This window comes from Geotrypetes seraphini, chromosome 3 (assembly GCF_902459505.1).
Source record: "Geotrypetes seraphini chromosome 3, aGeoSer1.1, whole genome shotgun sequence".
Classification (NCBI taxonomy): domain Eukaryota; kingdom Metazoa; phylum Chordata; class Amphibia; order Gymnophiona; family Dermophiidae; genus Geotrypetes; species Geotrypetes seraphini.
The window spans coordinates 92,628,532-92,651,906 of NC_047086.1; the positions used below are offsets into that span (position 1 = coordinate 92,628,532).

At 40.2% G+C, this 23,375-nt stretch overlaps 1 protein-coding gene across 1 annotated transcript in view; it reads left to right on the forward strand.

Annotated features, from left to right (window-relative positions):
* Positions 1 to 12,793, forward strand: part of GREB1 (growth regulating estrogen receptor binding 1) — a 336,727-nt gene extending 323,934 nt beyond the window's left edge. Inside the window, exon 33 of the mRNA XM_033939035.1 lies at positions 11,893 to 12,793. Coding sequence (XP_033794926.1) covers positions 11,893 to 12,056 — 164 coding nt within the window. The 3' untranslated portion in view covers positions 12,057 to 12,793. The remainder of the gene's footprint in view (positions 1 to 11,892) is intronic.
* Positions 12,794 to 23,375: the final 10,582 nt, after the last annotated feature.

A 23,375-nucleotide genomic window follows, 5' to 3' on the forward strand; every position in this document is an offset into this window, starting at 1 on the left:
GAAGACAAAAAGACAGATAGGGAGACAGAAAGAATGAAAGGGGGGCATGGAGACAGAAAGAAAGACAGAGAGAGAGAAAAAGAAAGAAAGTGGGGCAGGGAGACAGAAAGAAAGAAAGGTGGGGGAGGCAGGGAGAGAGGAAGGAAAAGGGGGAGGGAATGGAGTGTGGCAGGGGACAGGGGGCAGGCAGGGAGAGAGGAAGAAAAAGTTGGACTCATGGAAGGACAGAGATGTTGGTTGGGGAATGGAATGAGATCTGGAGGAGACGAAGCATGCAGGAGGCAGAAAGGAGGGAAGAAATATTGCATGCATAGTCAGAAGAAAAAAGTGCAACCAGAGATTCATGAAATCACCAGACAACAAAGGTAGGAAAAATGATTTTATTTTCAATTTAGTGATCAAAATGTGTCCATGTTGAGAATTTATATCTGCTGTCTATATTTTGCACTATGGCCCCCCTTTTACTAAACCGCAGTAGCAGATTTTTGCACAGGGAGCCTATGAGCGTTGAGAGCAGTGCGGGGCATTCAGCGCAGCTCCCTGCGCTAAAAACTGCTATTGTGGTTTAGTAAAAAGGGAGGGGGTATATTTGTCTATTTTTGTATAGTTGTTACTGAGGTGACATTGCATATTTTAAAATCATCTACCTTGACTTCTTTGAAAAAAAAACCCGAATATAAATGATAATTAATATTTTCTCTGAGTACAGTGTGCTTTGTGTTTTTAAAAATTTTATTGTTGATAGATCATTTTGACTTGGTAATTTTAAAAGTAGCTCGCAAGCCAAAATGTGTGGGCACCCCTGCTCTAGACTGTCCCCAACTTCCAGTTGTCTTCCTACAAGCAAGATAGTAGGAGCTAATCTTTTCAGCTTTCTTTAAGTAGGCTCATCAGTCCCTCCCTAGGTTTGAGGGACTGCTCTGTTACGTCCCGAGAGTTCAGGAGTAGAGTTGTAAAAGAAGGAAAGATTAGGTTCTTGCCTAGGTAATCTTCTTTCTTGTAAACCCACATTCTATTCCTGAAGCCCACCCTGGGATTCTGATTTGCTGGTTGTCTGCCTCAATAAGTACTGGTAAGTTTGACTTCTTGTTTTTTTGACCAGCCTTACCAAGAATACCATCTGCGAATATCGTGCGCTTTACTCCAGGGGGTCTCTCATGCGCCCCCACACTGTTAGTGCAGGTTGAGTCTCTTTATTTCATTGTTTATTCTATTTTCCCCCAAAAAATGTTTGTTTGTTGTTTTTTTTTTTTTTCCCATTATTTTTTATTTTCAAATTTTACATAAAGTGTACAAAATATTAAAATACAATTGATAAATACATAGTATCACTTTTATATCTAATACATTATATATCTAAATTTAATTTTCCCCCTCACCCTCCCCCCACCCTTTTATTACTTTAATATAATATTTTTAATTTTCAAATTTTACAGAAAGTGTACAACATGTTAGAATACAATTGATGAATATTCAATAACATTTTTATATCTAATACATTATGTTCTAAATAAATTTTATCCCCTCTCCCTCCCCCCACCCTTCTATTATTTTTCAATCATACATTACATATTGTATAATATATTATAACATATTATGTAGAAATTATTTTCCTTACCCCCCCTCTATGTGTGTCATAAAAAAAAAAATCCTTAAAAGAAGAAAAGAAGAAAAATCCTATTATTTATTCATTACAGTATTTTGTCAATGGCCCCCATATTTTTATAAATTTAGTACATGTCCCCCTTTGTATTGCTATTGTTCTTTCCATTTTAAATATATGACATATTGTATTCCACCAAAATGTATAATTTAGGTTGTTATAATTCTTCCAGTTGTTAGTTATATGCTGAATGGCAACCCCTGTCATAATTAATAAGAGCTTGTTATTTTCTGGTGAAATTTGACTTTTTTTTCTCATCATCATTCCAAATAATATTGTATCATATGATATTGCAATATGATTTTCCATCAATTTATTAATTTGTGGCCAAATTGAATTCCAAAAAGTTTTAATATAGGGACAATGATACAATAAATGATCTAATGTCCCTGGTTCTAGATTACAGTGCCAGCATTTATTGGACTTAGAACTGTCTAATTTTTGCAAACGTGTAGGGGTCCAAAAAGCTCTATGTAATAAAAAGAACCAAGTTTGTCTCATAGATGCTGACACTGTACATCCCATTCTCCAAGACCAAATTAGTGGCCATTGAGATACATTAATCTGATGTCCAATCTCAATGCTCCAAATGTCTCTTAGACCATTTTTTGGTTTTTTATTCAAATATCCAGATATTAATTTATACCACAATGCGGCTTGATGTCCTAGGAAGTCTGCTTGAAAACATAAGAACTTTAAACTGTATTGATTATTTAATGTTTTCCACTCAGGGAACCCAACCTGAATGGCCTGCTTCAACTGCAACCATTTAAAACTTTGTGTTTTATTAAGACCAAATCTATGTTGCAATTGTGAAAAATCCAGCAGTTTACCTTCTGAAATAACATCGTCTAGAGATCTAATGCCTGCAATAATCCAGTTCTTCCAAAGGATTTGAGCTCCGCCAATTTTGATCTTGGAGTTTATCCATATAGATTGATTAGTTGATTTGTTTATTGGGATAGGTGTTAATTTATCAATAAATCTCAATGTTTTCCAAGTATCCATTAATATTTTATTTTCTCTGTATCTTCTAGGTATGTTAATACTTGGTAGATGAACTAAATTTAGGGGAAACATAAGGCGCCATTCTAAATATAACCAATCCGGTACATTATCCATAAGTTCTGGGAGGATCCAATACATACCCTGACGTAGAATATAGGCTTGATGGTACCTATAGAAATTTGGAAAATTTACCCCTCCCTCCTTAATTGATTTTTGCAAAGTTACTAAAGCTATTCTAGGTGTTTTACCAAGCCAAAGAAATTTTGTTAAAATGCTATTGAGCTTTTTATAAAAGGACCCCTGAAAATAAATAGGTATCATACTCATTTGGTAGCAAACTACAGGTAATATCATCATTTTAATAGTTTGAACTCTTCCCCACCAAGAAATATGTAATGGGTTCCATTGTTCACATAACTCCGTAACTTTTTTTAATAGATATTTTTCGTTCTCTTTTACAGTATCTTCAATTGTATTTTTAACTTGAATGCCAAGATATTTAAATCCTTCTTCTTTCCATATGAATGGAAAAGTGTCAAGTAATCCTTTTACACAATGAACATTCAAGGGTATAATTTCAGATTTATTCCAATTAATTTTATAACCTGAAAATTTACCAAACTTATCAATTAATTCCAATAAAGAAGATAAGGTTGACTCTGGATTTCTCAAATAAAGCAAAATATCGTCAGCATAAGCCGAAATTTTATATTCCATATCTGAATATGGAATACCTTGTATCTCCCTCTTTTGCTGTATTGCTAACAATAAGGGTTCTAATACAACATCAAATAACAAAGGAGATAAAGGACAACCTTGTCTAACTCCCCTCTGCAATTGAAAACCATCAGATATCTTATTATTAATATTTAGTCTTGCAATCGGGAAGCTATACAATGTTTTTACCATTTGTATAAATCCAGAACCTATACCAAACCATTCTAAAGCCTGATACATAAAATTCCATTCTACTCTATCAAATGCTTTTTCAGCATCTAATGAAACTGTAAAACCCGGTTCATCCATTTTTTTTGATAAGTTTAACATGTGAAACAATAGTCTAGAGTTATTAGAGGAATGTCTTTTAGCAACGAAACCCGTTTGATGCATATCTATAATATGTGGGAGAGCTTTGGCTAATCTCAAAGCCAAAATTTTTGCCAAAAGTTTATTATCAACATTTATCAAAGATATAGGCCTGTAGTTTGAAACCAAAGTAGGATCTTTATTTGGCTTAGGCAAAACAATTATTATTGATTCAGCCATAGTACCTTTAATATTACCTTTTATAAGTTGTGTCTGATATAAATTTAGTAAATGTGGGGAAAGGATATTTTGAAATGTTTTATAAAATTCTACTGTATAACCATCACCACCTGGAGCGGATCCAACTCTAAGAGATCTCAATGCTGTTTCTAATTCTTTTAATGATATAGGTTCATCTAAACTCCGTTTTATATGATCAGGAACCTTAGGTCCATTAATTAAATCTAAAAAAAATTTTCCATCTTTTTGTCTCTCAAAATAAGGCTCGGAAGAATACAGGTCCTTATAAAATTTTAAAAATTGTTTTAATATTATATTTGTTTGATTTGTTATTATACCATTTTCGTCTTTTATTCCATTAATATTAGTTCTTCTTTTTTTTGCTTTAAGATAATTTGCCAATAATCTTCCCGCCTTATTAGAATTTCCATAATACACTGTTTGCTTGGAAAACAAATCTCTTCTTATCATTTTTGAAGTTAATTCATTATATTTACCTTTTGCTTTCAAAAGAGCTTGCAAAATTTCATTTTCCCATTTACTTACCAATTTAGCTTCTAATAATTTTATTTCTTTTTCTAATTCTATATATTGTATTTTAATCTGTTTCCTAATAAAAGCTGAATATGATATAATATTACCCCTCATAGTTGCTTTAAATGCATCCCATACATTTTCTATAGATGTATCTTCCACTAAATTTATTTGAAAGAAATCGTTAATTTGTGTTTTAAAATTTTCCAAAAATTTGTCATCCACAAGCAATGCATTATCAAATCTCCAAAGAGGTCTACCATTCTCTAATTGATCTAATTGTAATTCTATCCATACTCCCGCATGATCCGAAATAATAATAGGATCTATGGAAGCTTTAATCACCTGTTGCACTTTATTTGTTGAAACAAAAATATAATCTATTCTTGAAAATGATTTATGAACCTGTGAACAAAATGAAAATTCCTGATCATTAAAATGAAGAATACGCCATATATCTTTCAAATCACATGACTGAACCGAATTATCTAAACCTAAAGATTTAATACTTTTACCTGGTTTTTTATCCAATAATGGATCCATTACAGCATTAAAATCTCCAGCCACTACTAAATTAGAAGCAGCCAGTGGTAATAACATATTCTGTAATTTTTTAAAAAATTCTGATTGATTCGAATTAGGGGCATATATATTAAACAACGTCAGGGCATCATTTCCCATACCTATATCAATATGTATCCATCTTCCATGTGGATCTGAATTTTTTACCTTAATCTTGGCCATACATTTTTTATTTATAAGAATTGCTACCCCTGCTTTTTTACCCTCTGCTGGAGCAAAAAAACATTCTTTTACCCACCCACCCGATAGTTTCTGTGATTCCTTTATACTAAGATGGGTCTCCTGCAGACAGTAAATATCCGCATTTTGCTTTTTTAAAAATGTCAATACTTTTTTCCTTTTGATTACGTGATTCAGGCCATTGACATTAATAGAATATATCTTAAAAGACATTATACATTTTAATACTTCTCATTATAATCTTCTTCTCCTCTTCTTTCATATTTAGAATCCAAAATATGTTTTTCACGACACACATTTTTACCCCTAAAGTATCTAATCCCTTGTTTATTTTTCCCTTAATCATTCTAGTAGATACTCTCATTTTCCCTCCCTTTCCCACCCAATATAATGGCTGCTTAAGGCTACACATTGGAACTGTAACCCGAACATTCTCCTCCCCCCTAGGCAATTAATATTCAATCAAATTCCCCTTCTATCTATCTATATTAATCTTTAATTTCTTTAGTCATTTTTCCATATCTTTTCATTAATGTATCTTTATCCATTTAACAGTTTTTAGTTTATATTTCCTTAGTATTATTTTTACATCATAAAATTTTATCTTAAACATATATTTAGTATTTTATCAATGTTTTTCTTATATCTTGCTCTTTCTTTCTTATAAATTTTTATTGTCTTTTCTTTGTTTCATTTTTCTTTTCTTCAGATATTTCAATATTTCATACTTTTATAATTTTTCATAAAGTCATCAAAACCCATCTTAATGTTTTATGTTAAAATATCATAGGTTCTGGTTTAGCAAGAAAAGCTTTTAATTTTTCTGGATCCTCGAAATACAGGGATTTATCTCCAGATGATACTCTCATTTTTGCCGGATAATATAGACCGTATTTAAAACCTTTTTCTTTTAGCTGAGGTCTCATGTCTAATAGTCTCTTTCTTTTATTTGCTGTGTTTTTAGCAAAGTCCGGCAAAAACCATATTCTGGATCCTTTATAATTTAGATTTTTGTCTTTCTTTGCAGCATTTAATATTTCTAATGCTTGTTGGTATCTAAGCATTTTGAAAATTAGCGGTCTTGGCCTGCCTTTGTTTTCTACATTTTTAACTGGGATTCTATGCGCCCTTTCTATTTCAAGTGGTTGTTTCAAGTCCAGTTGTAATATTTTTGGAATTAAATTTTCAAGAAAAAGGATAGCATTTTTTCCTTCTAAATTTTCTTGTATTCCAAAAAGTTTAATGTTTTTCCTTCTTCCTCTATTCTCATAGTCTTCCAGTTGATCTTTCAATTTATTCAATTCCAGGCTGTCATTTTTGCATCTATTTGATTCACTTTCCAAAACCTCCATTTTTGATTCTAATTCAGTTGTTCTTTTGTTATTAACTTCCATTTGTCTGTGGATGTTTAATATTTCTTCCTTCATTTCAGACATATTGGTTACAGTTTCCTTAAGCATTTGTTTAATTTGTCTTAGTTCTTCCATAACTTCTGCTTTACTCAATATGTCAGGTTCTTCAACAGGAAGTGGGATCTTGCTTGGTGTTATTTGATCTTGTTTCTGTCTTTTTGCAGACGTACCAGCCTCATTTTTGTTTTGTCTGGTACTTGCCATATTTTTGAGTCTATTTTTATATTTTTATAGATTTTATCTTCTCCAAATTCTTTATGTTCAGTAATTTTTCTGTTCACCACAGTATACAATATCCCACCTTCAATGCTATATTGTTGAGGGAATAGCAAACTTTTTTTTTTTTTTTGGATCCCTTCCTTCAGGGTTCCTGTCTAATTTCGTTGGAGGGTAGTTTCTATTAGTTGAATTTTCAGTAGTTTTTCCCTTCTTTCTCCTTCTCTTCCAATGTCACACAGTACAAAGTCAGGTTTTTTTACCCTTAATGTTTCTCTCCAAAACCATCAGGGGAGGGCTATTTCAAATTGCCTCAATTTCAGCCCTTCATTAAAACCAGTTCAAATTGAGGAAGTCTATATTTTTTTTTTTTTTTTTTATCGGTTAATTCAATGTCACCGTGGTCTTCAAGCCTCTTTTTAATTTTTATTCATATCAGCTCGTCAGTGAATCTCAGCCCTCATCACCGTATCTCTTCAGTACTGAGATAAACAAGCGCTCTTCCTTTCTCAGTACCTTACTTTAGTTTTAGCAAGGCTTAGTTTCAGGCTGGTTATAATCACGCTGTGAGTTTTTTGATTATTTATGACTCATTACTCCAGCGTAAGAAAATGTGTCAAAAAACCGGTAAAAGAGAAACAGACCTTTTGTATTGGCTCTCCTCCTTCAGGTCATTTAATTTCAAATCTTAATACCGCTTCGTTTCAGCTTTTTTTCTTTACAGTTGTTTTTAATATGTTTCAGTATAACCGGCTCTTTTTTTTTTCTTTCCCTTTCCTTAAGCCTCAAGGTTTTGTTTTAACACCGGAGGGGGAGGGCTACATATGTCCGCTGACACTCGATAGCCGTTTCAAACTGTCATTTTTCATCATTAGCCCTCAACCGAAGTCTCTCACCATCCATTTCAATGTTCAATAGTCTTTCTCCACAACTTTTTCCACTTTCAGCGTCACTCTTTACAATAGAAGATGAAAACCGACGAAAGAGTTTTTTAATTCACAGGGCTCCGTCTTAGCACCGTCAGGAGAGGGCTACTTCTAACCGCCACAACTCCAGAATTGATCGGCACCAGTCTCCCCACTAAACCAGTCCTCTCCTCTCTTTTCTTTCACCATTGACCGGTTCAACCGCCAAGCAGCCCACACTAGCACAGATACAAGCCGGCAACAAGAAAAAAAAATCGCGGTCTTACTTGTTATCAGATCTTACTCAGTGCCGGTAGGAGAAAATATTATCAAATTTTCTCTGTTGTTAAATATCTATAAGTTTTATCGATCAGTATTATAATTTCTTTCAAATTTCAATTTGAAGGGGAGAATTATTAATCTTTGTTGCCTAGCTTGGAGGAGCGTCGTGATCACACGTCCATTTGTGCGCGATAAGCCACGCCCCTCCCAATGTTTGTTTGTTGTGATGTTTATTGATATGAGAAGATTAGACTTGTTCTCAGGGAGTTTCCCCATACTCCACTCTATTCTGTGTCCTCTACAGGAATGACTCTGCTTTGTCACACACTGGAAATTGGAGGGCAGTCTAGAGATAAGAGAGGAAGAGCAAAACTATGCAAATGAGGCTTCCTATAAGAAATCTCACAAGATGGGATTGACTACCCAAGAGTTCAGGAATAGTGTGGGTTTACAAGAAAGAAGATTACCAAGGTAAGAACCTAAGGATCTTTCCTCGGAATAAATAGATGTGTGACTAAACTCAAGGCAAGTTCCTTGTACAGTTAAACATAATGTGAGGACCTAGTCCAGGTTCAGAGTAATTGTATAGTCAGCTATGTGCAGACAGTCAATAAAACACTATGTAGTGACAAGTTGAAAAGAACTGATAGAAAAAAGAGTTCTTTTTAGTCAGTTGAGAGCTGTAAAACATTAATGGGGGATGATTATAAGATTGGAAGACATTCTGTGAAACTAGTAGCAGTTCTCTTAGGGTTCCACGGCTGGCGTCATGATTGTTTCAGTTGTCCAGGTCTTGCCATGTCTGGATAGATAGAACCAATGTTTCAGCCATCGTACTGCGGCTTTCTTCAGGGTGTGAAGACCCAGACAACTGCAACAGTCATAACTTGTAGCAGATCTTACTCAAAATATACTTTTCCAGTCAATGGACTGTTAAGCTATGGAATTTGTTGCTAGAGAATGTGGTCATGGCCAGTAGTACAGTGTGAACAAGTTTCATGATGGCAGGCTCATAAATATCCTGATGCTTCCTGGTGATAAATATAGATGGGCATTCCGATAAAGTTATCTGTATAGCAAATTTACCACTATGGATACTCATATGTGTTTTTGGTATATGGTTTTTCTGTAGTGGAATTTGGGAAGAGCACAGGTGGAGTCAGAATTTACACAGGTTTGGTGCTAGAATTTTATAAAGACACCAGTGTTTAAGCCCGTTACATTAACAGGTGCTAGAATAGATGTGTAAACTTTTAGCACAATGCGGCGCTGAGATCTTTCTTTCTTTCTTTCTGTCTGTCTTTCTTTCTCTCTTTCTCTGCCCCCCTTTCTTTCTGTCTCGCTCCCTGGCTCCCTGTCTGTCTTTCTTTCTGTCTGTCTGTCTCGCTCCCTGGCCCTCTGTCTGTCTTTCTCTCTCCCTGGACCACTGTCCGTCTGTCTGTTTCTCTCCCTGCCCCACTGTCCGTCTGTCTTTTTTTCTGTCTCTCTCCCTGCCCCCCTGTCTTTCTGTGTGTCTCTCTCTGGCCCCTTATCTGTCTTTCTTCGAAGGCACAGACGAATAGAGGCAAGGAGTTTCAAGTGCGCATGCATACTTATTATTGATAAAATCATTTTCCCTACCTTTGTTGTCTGGTGACTTTATTTTTCTGTGCTTTTAACTATGTTTCCAGGACCTCCTGCATGCTTCTCCTCTGGTCCTCCTTCCCTCCCCCATCTTCTCCATTCCTTTTATCTCCTCCCCCTTGTCCAGCAGTACCCTTTATCCCTTCACTGCTCCCCCTGTCCAGCAGCAACTCTTCTCCCTTCCTTTTACCTCCCATGTCCAGCAGTACTCCTTCCCTGGCTCCCTGTTCAGCAGTAGCCCTTCTCCCTTCCTTTTACCTCCCTTCCTGTCCAGAAGCACCCCTTCCCTGCACCCCCTGTCCAGCAGTAGCCCTTCTCCCTTCCTTTCACCTCCCCCCTGTCCAGCAGTACCCCTTCCCTGCTCTCCCTGTCCAGCAGTAGCCCTTATCCCTTCCTTTTACCTCCCCTTGTCCAGCAGTACCCCTTCCCTGCTCCCCCTGTCCAGCAGTAGCCCTTTTCCCTTCCTTTTCCCTCCCCCCCTGTCCAGCAGTACCCCTTCCCTGCTCACTCTGTCCAGCGTTGCAGAGAGAAGGCAATCTGTAGCACACAGAGAAGTCTTTGCAGCGTTGTAGAGGGAAGGCAATGTTTAAACTGCCGCAGGCTCCAACTCTCATTGTCAAGATGGGGAAACCACTGCACTTTACTTCTTCCCACTGTGCATGCGGAAATCGCCACATGAAACCATGCTCCTGTGCATGCGGCGGCACGGAGCACAGACCGCACGGCGGTTTAAGTGTGCATGCGCACTAAGGGTTTTATTATAGCGGATAAGGGTCTATGTGTCTTTATTAAATAGACTGTAAGTAGACATTTTTGGTCTTCTTAATCCAGGCAACCAATCATAAAATCACCCTCTATTAGAGCAGTTTTGTAAAGGCCTCGTAGCTATAAAGGCCAAATAGATGCCTATATTAATTCTATCTTGCAAAGACATTTAGGGGGAAAGTCAGGTTAGTTTATTTTAGCACTGGAGACACTGTGTGTAAAAAACCATACTTGTAGTAAAATAATCAGAATTAAAAGTGGACCACCTTGATAAATTTCCCCTTTAGACATCTATTTGTCCCTCTAAAGATGCTTACATTTACACCTGCTCAGAAGTTGTATAAATGTCCATGTGTCCTTATCACCATGTGTAACCCATGAGGGTAATTTTATAAGAGGACTTTAATATTCATAAAGCAGGATTACCTGGTGAAAATCCTTAAAATTGTCCCTTATACGAGATAAATGTAGGCCTTATTCCTGAAATGATCCTAGGCCCTCCTCAAGATGTATGGACGTATATCATCTTAGGCAACATCCGTATCATCCATATGTCAGTCCAGCATGAAACTTGTGGGGGCTCCCATAGGACAGGAAGCAGGAAAGCAGCACAAAAAGTCAGTGTGTGTCATTTTTAAAGCTGGCAAGTGAGCAGGTGGGAGCTCTTTCAGTTTGTCTAGGTGGCCAAGAACAGGCATTTGATCAATGCTAATACTTTATTCTTTCATATTTGCTGCTATTAAGCTGTATAATTTAAGGAGCATGATTATAGCTACTATTATTGTGATCAATATGATAAACTGTAGCAAATGAATTCATAATGCATGCTTCAATACATCTTTTAATTTCATAAGAGCTCTTTAGAGCAAAAGTGGACCATGTCCATCTTTTGAATTATTTTGGGCCGTGTCCACATCTAACCAATTCTGCCATAAGTGGGTGACTTTGTATGAAGAAAAGCTATAAAAATTTTGAGAGGTAACTTTCTGTATAGTCTTTGGAACAAGAATGGGCCCTATCAATGTATTGTAAGTCTTTTGGAGTTGAGATATCACACATGTACAGATTGCTGATAGATTAAAGATGATCCTGGCATTGTTTGTTCATGTTACTGAAATTTTGTCATAAGATGAGTGTTTAAAATATGTTGTGATGTTTCTAAAAGTGAAGATAATGTCCTGCTTAGAAATATAAAAAGTAGACATGGTCCCCTTTTGCCCTGAAGGGCTCATATGCAAATTGATTTCCTTTAAGTTAGAAATAAATTAAATTAATGTTCGTTCAACAGGTCGCTGGATGTTAATTAAGCATTATAGTGTCTCTAGATTTTCCTACTGTGTATGTCATAAAAGCGAAATAGGCATTTGTGACCACTGGTTTATTTTCATACAGCAATTCTTAATAAAGTGTGAAATCTTATTTTGGTATTCCTCTGCTTTTCCTTTTTTTAATATAGGTGCCACCCTGTGTGTAATTTGCCAGGACCGCAATGCTCTTCGGCAAACAGTAGTCCGATTAGAACTAGAAGATGAATGGCAATTCCGACTGAGGGATGAATTTCAAACTGCCAACTCCAAAGAAGATAAACCACTTTACTTCTTGACAGGACGACATGTTTAAATGAACAAAATCATGAAACGTCATTCAGCAGCCAATGAGAAAGAAACTGTCTGTTGCCCATTGGAGATAGTGACAAGCATCACTTTTTATGAGATCATAGTACGAGATCGTATGAAATCATATGAGATCTTAGTAGCTACATTGTAAGATTCAACAATAACAAAAAAATAGTGTAGGACACAAGTCTGAAGCCTCGCAGGCCGCCTCATCAAGCGTTACTTTAGAACTAGAAAATGAAACATGTAAACTTAGAGAGTGTCCTGGAGTGGGAATGCCCAATAATTATTGAGAGGAAATTGAATTAGCATCACTGTAATACAATTAGAAGAATTTTAGTCACTGTAGATATTTGAATTACTGCCAACAGGCTGGCTTCCAGGAGAGGACTGAGAAGCACTGAACTAAAGCACAGGTCTCTCTAACTTCCTTGCTGACACAGTTAAAATCCTGGGCCTTTTTTTTTCTGACTTGTATGTGTTTCTCTGATTCTTATCCTAGACTCCTATCTAAAAGCGGGGCTCGCCCAACCATTAGGCAAGACTAAGTAGTTGCCTAAGTCAGCAGCCTTTGTGGGGACAGCAAAATACTGCTGCAATGCAATGCAATATAATACAGTACTCCCCCGAAATTCAAATTTTGAAAAACCACAAATGAGGTTTTTCGCCTGTTAAATGGCAGGGGAGGCAGGAGAGGGCATCTGGAGAACCATCGGGTGAAGAAAATCATTTGCAGCCTGCTCCGACCACCTCTTCCTGTACTAAAGTCAGGCTACACCAATCAGGAGCTGCTTTGACACGCTGCTCCTGATTGGTGTAGCCCGACTTTACTACAGGAAGAGGCAGTCGGAGCAGACCGCAAAAGAGTGAGTCTGCGATTTGCGTTCTACTGAATTCACGGGGGAACACTGTAGATCCTGCAGCCATACAAACTCAAAGAATTATCAATGCATACTTTTAGCTGCAGAAAGGACTGACGATTTTGAAATAGCCCATTTGTCTGGGTAAATAAATTACTGTTGGAAATAAATTTTATTATTTAAAATCATGACATCTTGGTGGGGGGAGGAGAGGGAGATTAGGAACTTAAAAGTTAATTTGGGGGGAAGGGGGTCAGTAAAGATGATGGTTCTCTTAGAGAGCCCAGTACCCTTGCACTGGCCCTGTCTAGAAACACTGTCCTTGACTCTTGTCAAGAGTCTGTTGCCTTGGATCATAGGCCTTCCTCTGGCCTACTCTTTTGCAGGCTCTTTCCTTACTCCTGCCATGACATCTCCAGCCCAGCCTGCTTCTTGCTGGCCTCATAGCCCCAGAATGTCTAGACCAGTATCCCTCAGACATTCATAGATATTCATGCTTCCATACCTTGTGGGTCACCCCATGCCTTTTGGTTCCTGATATGGTTTTCCTTTTCATAGGTTAAAAATATTCACTTCTCTCCACTGTAGCCATCTTACCATAGTCCTCATTGTGATCTCTTCAGTGACAGATCCACTTGTATTTATTGTTGCCCTTGAATATCTAAACTCCTCAATTTTCTGGAATTCCTTTTCTCCATTTCTTATGCATTCTATCTTATCACTTTCTCCACTGAATTTTGCCACCCATATTCTCTGTCATCATTCTGCTGATCTTTACTTACTTGTTTTCTTCGCATGTCCTATATCCGTCTCTCCATCGCATTCTCAGTTGGCTTGTTGTGCTTAGCACCCTGTCATTAACGAATAGTAGGAAAGGAGTAGTGACTATTGCCTTAATTCCCTCTTCATAGCTGCTCGTTTTCTATTGCAAATTGATACTTGGATCTTGCTGTCCTGATGTATTTTCTATTCATTATGTATATAGGTTTCTAGTATTCGTCTTTCTCATGTACCACCAGTTCCCTGAGTACTCTGGCATATGTTTTTTCACTATCCTTTTATTTCTCAATACTACTACAGTAAATTACTTGATGCTAGGTTCCACTTTAGGAGTTACCACTCACGAAAAAGATCTAGATATTATCATGGACAGTGGATAGCGTAGCTGGTTTTAAGAAAGGTTTGGACAATTTCCTGGAGGAGAAGTCCATAGTCTGTTATTGAGAAAGACATGGGGGAAGCCACTGCTTGCCCTTGATCAGTAGCATGGAATGTTGCTTGTATTTGGGATTCTAGAATCTTGCTACTCTCTGGGATTCTGGAATCTTGCTATTCTTTGAGATTCTGTATGGAATATTGCTACTCCGTGGGTTTTGGCCAGTTACTATGGACCTGGATTGGCCACCGTGAGAACGGGCTACTGGGCTTGATGGACCATTGGTCTGACCCAGTAAGGCTATTCATATGTTCTAATACATTGAAATCTTCTGCTCAGTGTGCAGCAGTATTCAAAAAGGCCAAATGGAATACAGTGGTACCTCGGTTTACGAGTGCACTGGTTTGCGAGTGTTTTGCAAGACGAGCAAAACATTTGCAAAATTGGTGCCTCGGAAACTGAGCATGGCTCGATTTACGAGCACACCCCCTGCAATCCGCCCCCCCCCCCCCCGCGAACCGGCACCCCCCCGCCACGATCCAACCCCCCCCGACACAATTGGGCACCCCCCGACACGATCCGACCCCCACCCCCCCCGACACAATTGGGCCCCCCCCCCCCCCCGCCGCTTCTTACCCTCATCTGGGCACTCTTGAAGATCGGCCCTCGTCTGCTGGGCCTTGAGCATCTGAGCATGCTCAAGGCCTGCGAGTTTCACGTTCTGAATATACAGTAATACTAATGCTGATAAAGGCTGACCATACGTATGCTCAAAAATATAACATGCATGTTAAAATAGCACTTTGAAGGCAATACTATAACAGTGTGCCTCTATTTAGATACATGAAGACTAGCTGTGTGGCACCTACTTTCCTTTGTAGAATACTAGTTTAATGGGTCATATACACATGTATGCAGTTAGACGCAAGCACTTAACGCTAGTCATAGAGCTGATGTAAATGCTGAAGATATACGTGAAACTTATAGTAATCTAGAGGTTATAAGCATAAGTGCAAGTCCCACCTAGTGGTACAGTGGTTAGAGTTACATCCTCAGCACCCTGAGATTGTGGGTTCAAACCCCGCACTGCTCCTTGTGACCCTGGGCAAGTCACTAAATTTCCCCCCACCCTTTCCCCAGGTACATTAGATAAATTGTGAGCCTGCCAGGACAGATAGGGAAAATGTCTAAAGTAACTATATGTAAACCACTTTGAGTGTAGTTGTATAACTACAAAAAAAAGGCAGTATATAGGTCCTAATCCTTTTCCCTTTGTACTGCTACCTGTAAAATATATGCAAAGATATACATGTATGAGTATTTACAGAGCAGCACATAAATGGATTTGTAATATTTATGTGCATATATGCTAGTATTCTAATAATTTATGTGCGTTATTCGCATGGAAAGGTATACTAAAGTATTACATGTATAAATTTTTAGACTAATGGCATATACACATGCATGTGTTCACACACCGGTATATGCTAAAAATTTCCACCCGAGTGAAATTCTGTAACTACATATGTTTTACATAGTGTATATTTTACAGATGGATTTACGTACACATAGGTTGAGTCTGTAGACACATTTATGCACATTAGTAATACCAAAAGAATGAAAGAAACCTCAAATGTTGCAAACAAAGTTAAAAAAACAGGTTTCCTTAACACAACCCAGGTGAAATCCGAGAGGAAAAGACCTCCGATGCCTGAGCTAATATAGAATAGAGATTGACCAATACTGTACTATAAGAAATATATAAAGTTACATAAGTAGACGTATTTGGTTTAGTACTCAAGAGGTTTTTGACCGATGAAAGATAACCTGAGCCTGCTAAAGCTATTTTGGAATCTCAATTCTATATTAGCACAGGCATCGGAGGTCTTTTCCTCTCGGATTTCACCTGGGTTGTGTTAAGGAAACCTGTTTTTTTACTTTGTTTGCAACATTTATGCACATAACATACAAAAACATAAGAATAGCCATACTGGTTCAGACCAATGGTCCATCTATGCCATTAACCCATTTCCAACAATGGCCAATCCAAGTCAAAAAACCAAATAGTAGAATCATTCCATGCTACTGATTCCAGGGCAAGCAGTGGCTTCCCACATGTTTGTCTCAATAATAGACTATGAACTTTTCCAGATCGTTTTTAAACTCAGCTATGCTACTTGCTGTTATCACATCCTCTGGCAATGAGTACTAGAGCTTAACTCGTTGCCTCTATGTGGATGATACCAAAATTTGCAATAGAGTAGACACCCCTGATGGTGTAAATCAGGGGTGTCAAAGTCCCTCCCCGAGGGCCGCAATCCAGTCAGGTTATCAGGATTTCTCCAATGAATATGCATGAGATCTATTTGCATGCACAGCTTTCATTGTACGCTATTAGATCTCATGCATATTCATTGGGGAAATCCTGAAAACACGACTGGATTGTGGCCCTCGAGGAGGGACTTTGACACCCCTGGTGTAAATAACAAGAGGAAAGACTTTGCAAAGCTTAAACAATAATCTGAAATTTGGCAGCTAAGATTTAATGCTAAGAAATGCAAGGTCTTGGATGTGAGATGCAAAAACCCGAGGGAATGGCACAGTTTAGGGCAGGGATCTCAAAGTCTCTCCTTGAGGGCCGCAATCCAGTTGGGTTTTCAGGATTTCCCCAGTGAATATGCATTGAAAGCAGTGCATGCGCATAGATCTCATACATATTCATTGGGGAAATCCTGAAAACCCGACTGGATTGCGGCCCTCAAGGAGGGACTTTGAGACCCCTGGTTTAGGGGGTGAAGAACTTTTGTGCACAAAAGAGGAGCAGTACTTGGGTGTGATAGTATGTGATGATCTTAAGGCAGCCAAACAGATTGAAAAAGAGATAGTGAAAGCTAGAAGGATGGTAGGGTGTATATGGAGAAGTATGGTCAGTAGGAAAAAGGAGGTATTGATGCCCCTATATAAGACTCTGGTGAGACATCATTTAGTTTCAAGTTTATTAGGATTTTATATACCGCCTATCAAGGTTATCTAAGCGGTTTTTTACAATCAGGTACTCAAGGATTCTGAAGACCACACTTTCAAAAAGATATAAACAGAATGGAGTTGGTCCAGAGGAAACCTACTAAAATAGTTGCTGGTCTTCATAATAAGGCATATGGGGACAGACAAAGATCTCAATTTGTATACTTTGGAGGAAAGATGGGAGAGGGGAGATATGATAGAAACATTTAAATACCTATGTGGCATAAATTTGCATGAGTCAAGTCTCTCATTTGAAAGGAAGCTTCGGAATGAGAGGGCATAAGATGAAGTTAAGAGATAATAAGCTCAGGAAATTCCTTTTTACAGAAAGGGTGGGGGATGCATGGAATAGTCTCTGGTAGAGGTGGTGGAGACAAAAGACTGTATCTGAGTTCAAGAAAGCTTGGGACAGGCACGTGGGATCTCTTATGGAGAGGAGGAGATATGGTGTGTTTGGGCAAACTGGATGGGTCATTTGGCCTGTATATTCCATCATATTTCTATGTTTCTAAGTCTGGCTGTGAAGAACTAAGGCTGGTACTGGGGAGGACTTTGACAGTGCTGGGCAGACTTTTACAGTCTGTATTCCAAAAATGACAAGATGGTTTGGATAGGCTTGAGTGAGATTCAATGGCAATTCCAGTAGTTGGAACCTAAAGACAGTAGCAGGTGGACGTCTATGGTCTGTTTCTCAGAAATGTTAAAGAAAGACAATTTAATCATGAATTAATAATGTGTGTGACTATTGACCAGACTGGATGGACTTTTCAGATCTTTATCTGCCATCATTTACTATGTTACCTATTCATTGAGTTAAAAAATATTTCCTCCTATTTGTTTTAAAGATATTTCCATGTAATTTTATTGAGTGTCCCCTGGTTTTTATACTTTTTGAAAGAGTAAAAATCAATTACTTTTATCCATTGTATCCCACTCAGGATTTTGTAGACCTCAGTTATATCGCCCTTCAGCCGTTTCTTTTCTGAGCATTTCCTCATTCAAGTGGAGTTCCAAACTCTTTATTATGTTGTCATAAGTTATATTTTTAGTTCCAGCATTTAGGCAGGTGCACTTATACTAGCTCTATGACAGGTATAAGTGCCCATGCCTAATTGCATGCATGAGTATATAACGAGTTACATTAGTATTCTTTAAAGGAAAGTAGATGCCTACTTTTCTTTTATAGACTAGGCAATACAGAGACATCCTGCTGGTCAGAGGCAGATGTTAAATTTTGGGTTGTTAGCAAGTTCTCATTAAATAGCTAGCATAAAGACTAAGTTAGGCCAATTATTTTGCAAGCATGAAAGCCACCTGTGCAGATGCATTGCCATGCTAATTTTAGAATACTCCTGCTACTATATTTCCAGTCCAGTTTAACATGCATGGCAAAGCCATATTGAAAAGCATACCTTTTTAGTTTACAAGGGGGGGGGTGGAGGGGCCTTACTGTGCACATTTAAGTTTATTGCATAGACCTCTAAACATTGCCTCAGAGAATCAAAATGAGTTAAATTAAGAACACTTTTGTTTTCCTCCAATCAAAAGGAATATAGGGTTGAATTGGTATAATCAGGAAAATAATAAAAGAACAGCATGACAAGGAGAGATTTGCGTTGGCCTAGAATCTGAAAAACTTAAGTAACCAGATATCTGCTTCAGAAAAGATATTCAGTCCAATTCAGGGATTGCTGCTCTTACGTGCTGTCAAATCAGTGGTTCAGGGAATATCCAACCCTGTCCAATAAAGATTCACATAATATACCACGTGCTTTGAATTTTCCTGAATAAAGACTGTCGTAGAAAAATAGTTTGGGTTTTATCTTATGACTGGTTTATGTAGTAAAGGGAAATTATACAGAGATTTTCTGCACTGACCATGTGGTCTCCCAAGTATTTACAGTGAGCCTGGTTGAATGAAGTACTTTGTTTTAGACCAGTGGTCTCAAACTCAAACCCTTTGCAGGGCCACATCAAAGAAATGACAATTTTGCATGAGGTAAAACTCTATAGTTTATAAATCTTTCCTTTTGGCTAAGTCTTAATAATAATATTGTCATTTATAGCGAAAGAGACATATGATCAAGAAACTGTTTTATTTTATTTTTGCGATTATGATAAAACATACCAAAGGCCTCAAAATAGTACCTGGTGGGCCGCAAGATTAAGACCACTGTTTTAGACCATACAATGAGAGAATTCCCTTAGTACATTTAAAATCACCATGCATTGCATAGTGAATTAATTTTTTCCATGAAACAATGCAGTATATGAGTATGTTGATATACTGCACAATAAATGCATCTAATAAGCACGGTCACATACATAGCATAAAAGAACAAAATCCTAATCATTTTACAGGAACATATGCTACTCTGTGTACTATTACATGCTTACATTTTTAAGAGGGAAGCAAGATTATAGAACTAATATAATCTAATACAAGATTTCTGAATTATTCTAATACCATTTGGTTCAAGGTGATTTACATCAGAAAGAAGCCCTAATAATTCTATGAGAAGATACAATTCTTTAGATGAAAATACTAACTTTACAATCTAGCCAGTGACGTAATAAGGGAGGCAGTCCACCCTGGGTGCCGGCACCCATCCTCTTCTCTGCCCCCTCCCCACTCCCGCATGCATGCGTCCCTTCCATCCTAACTCTCGAACGTTTGCGGGACAAGCATCAACCCCAATCCGCTGCTCAAGCCAGCGTTGGCTCTTCCTTTGACATCACTTCCTGGACCCGTGCCTAGGAAGTGACATCAGGAGAAGAGCTGGCACTGGTGTGAGTAATAGGTTGGGGTTTGCTGCTGAAGCTGTGAACATTAAAAGAGGTGAAGGGGAGGGGTGCATGCACACGGCAGGAAGGGGAGGAGAAGGAGCAGATGCGGATGGGGCGGGGAAGGAGCAGATGTGGATGGGGCGATGGATGGGCACCGCCGTCCTGAGCACCTCTCACTCTAGCTACACCACTGAATCTATCATATAAAAATATTTTAAGCATTTTACAAAATCTCCAATAACTAATTTCTGTCCTTATTTGCCGAGGTAAATCGTTCCAAACCGCAATAACAGCATATGTAAAAGAGGGGTTAAATTGATGTTTCGAACACATACCTCTAAAAGGGGGAAACTGCAATAAAAATGTACTAAATCTATTACATGGTAACATTGTAGATGATGGCAGATAAAGACCCGAATGGTCCATCCAGTCTGCCCAACCTGATTCAATTTAAATTTTAGCTATTTCTGGGCAAGAATCCAAATTTCTACCCGGTACTGTGCTTGGGATCCAACTGCCAAAATTTCCGTTAAAACCTACTCCAGCCCGAGGAGGAAGTGACGTCACCGATGCGAACGGGAGCTTGATCTTAGAGCTCCGTTCGGGCCCGGTGCTAAATTGCTCAAATAAGTTGCGGAATAAGCGCTAAAATATTTCCTTTGGTGACGGAGGGGAGAGCGCAGGGAGCGGAGACCCCATGGCAACGCGCAAAAAAATCCCGACTGAAAAAACCGGCCAGCGCACGCTGGAACAAGCGCTGAGCCGGACGGCACGTGGCAGTGGGGGCCTGGAGACCGGCGGTGGTGAGGCGGCGCACTCGAGTGGGGCTACAGCGGAGGTGGCAGCGACGGTGAGCGCGTCGGCCCCTGGGTGCTCCCCCACGGACCCCCTCACCAAGTCGGATATGCAGGGCTGGATCACTGAAGTAAAAGCCGAGATCTCGGCAGTGGTGGTGCAGGTCCGGGAGGTGGTGCAGGAGCTGCGCACGGACCTCGTGGAGGTGGGCAACCGCGTAGAGGCGGTGGAAATGCGATTGGATTGCTGCGAGGACTCGGTGACCGGGATGCAACGCTCCCTGGAGAGTGCCGCGGCGGAACATCAGCTTTTGATGGACAAGGTGGAGGATCTGGAGAACCATACCCGGCGTAATAACCTGCGGGTGCGGGGCCTACCCGAATTGCAGGAATATAAAGATGTCAGCGCTACCATCACTACTTTGCTTCGCTGGCTGTTGCAAAATGACACTTTGGATCCGGGTCTGGAGCGTGCTCACAGGGCACTGGGGCCCCGCACATCTGATCAGCCTAAAGATATAGTGCTGTGTCTGCGGAGCTTTGTGCTTAAAGAACAGATCTTCCGCAGAGCCCGAGAAATGGGCACGGTGGCCTGGGAGGGTCATCGGCTGGAATTCTACCAAGATCTGGCGGCAAGTACGCTGCAGAAGCGCCGGGCGTTCCGAGAAGTGACTAAGGCTCTGCAGCGAGGCAACCTGCGCTACCGCTGGACTTTTCCCTTTGGAGTGGTCATCACTATCAATGGAGTGCATACCAGAGTCACTACAGTTCGGGAAGCCCGAACTCTGCTGCAACAAGCAGGCATCGAGATTCCTGAGGACCCTGCTTCTCCTGTGGGAGCGGGGCCCAGTCGAGTGGGGCTCCCATCAGCTTCACGATGGCAGCATGTGGAGCGGGGACCACGAAGTGGGAGGGGGGGCCGAGGCGGTGGCCCCTCGCTTCAGAACAATGCTTCTGTTTAACGTGGTCCCCCTGATGGGAGGGCTAATAATTTGCTTGGCTGTCCCTTCCCCCTTGCACTGTCCAGAGGCCCCCCCCCCGCCTGTGGGGGTATAGTTTGCCCTGGGGGACTGTGTTACTATGTTTTAGCTATGGGGAGGTGTACTTGGAGGGTCATCTCCGACCTGGATGCTCTGTGGAGGGGTGGGGGAGTGGGGGGCTGAGGGAGTGTTGGGAGGGATTGCGAGGGGGTGGTGGGGTGTTGATGGTGGAGGGTAGCTGGACGGGTGTGTTTGTTTGGGACTGCTGATATTTGTTATTTGACAATTTTGTATAGTTGTGGGGTGGGGTGACAGGGGCTTCGGGGATTGTTACATTCCTTGTATGTTGGTGGGAGATCTGCGGACTCTCACATGGGGGAGTGGGGGGTGGAGGGGAGGGGTGGTGGGGGGGAGAGGATTGCTAGGGTTTTTTTATAGGGGAGCTTCTTACTGTGGGGGTGGGGGGATGGGGGAGAGATGGGGGGGAGGGGGGGACATGTCTGTTGGGGTTGGTCATGCATTGTCTCTGTATTCCTTTGAATAATGGGGGTGTTTAAATTAGTTTCTTACAATATTAGAGGTCTTAATTCCCCTAACAAGCGGAGGGCCTTCTATAGGGATTGCTCCGTTTGAGGGCTGATGTTTGTTTTGTTCAGGAAACTCATTTACTGCAAGCCCATGAATCCTTGGTGGGGGATCATAGGTTTCCGCAGGCCTTTTGGGCCTCCCGGGTGGGTACTTCTAAGAGGTGCGGGGTGGGCATTCTTATCCGTAAGGGGATCCGTTGTGAGGTGCACAGGGCTGTGAGGGATCCCCAGGGCAGGTACATTATGTTGGAAGCTACGATTGAGGGGGTCTTGTACTCCCTGGTAAATGTCTATGCCCCTAATGAGGGTCAGGGGATCTTCTTTCGCGAGTTGGTCCCCCGGATCCTCAAGTTTAAAGGGGGGGCCCTGGTCTTAGGTGGGGATTTCAACCTTACTGTGACTCCTCATTTGGATAATTCCGGGAGGGCGGATTGTTATGGGAGACGGGATCGCAAATTGTTGCGTGTGGCACTGGCTGGTTTGAATGTGGTGGATTGTTGGAGGTGGCTCCATCCTTCAGTGAAGAACTATACCTACTTTTCGGGAGTACACTCCTCCTATTCCAAAATTGATTATATATTTGTGGAGAGGGGACTTCTCCGGAGGGTGGAGTCTTCGGGGATTGAGTCCTTTACGTGGTCGGATCATGCCCCGGTGTGGTTGCGATTCCAGGGGGAGGGAGGAGGTGGGGGACGGAAATTTTGGCGCTTCAATGATAGTCTCCTAGATGATCCAGAGATGGGAATGCAGATTGAAGGGTGGATACAAGACTATTTAGATGTAAATGTGGAGTGTGGAGCTTCCTTGGAGGCGGTTTGGGAAGGGTTGAAGGCTACCCTTAGGGGCAGGCTGATAGCCCTGGCGTCGGCTCGGCAGCGTAAGCGGCGGGAGGAAGCTGCTAATCTGCTGATTGTAATTGGTAGGTTGGAGAGTTTACATAAGCGTTCCCCCTGGAATGTGGTATTGCGGGAGCGCTTGCTTCAGGCTCGTAGGGATCTTCAGGCTTTGGACTTGGATAGATTGCACCATAATTTACAGCTCCTCCAGCAGCGATATTTTGAGTTCTCCAATAAAGCTAGTCGCCTGGTTGCACACCGTCTTAAGGTGCGACAGACGCGAAATCAGATTCTTTCAC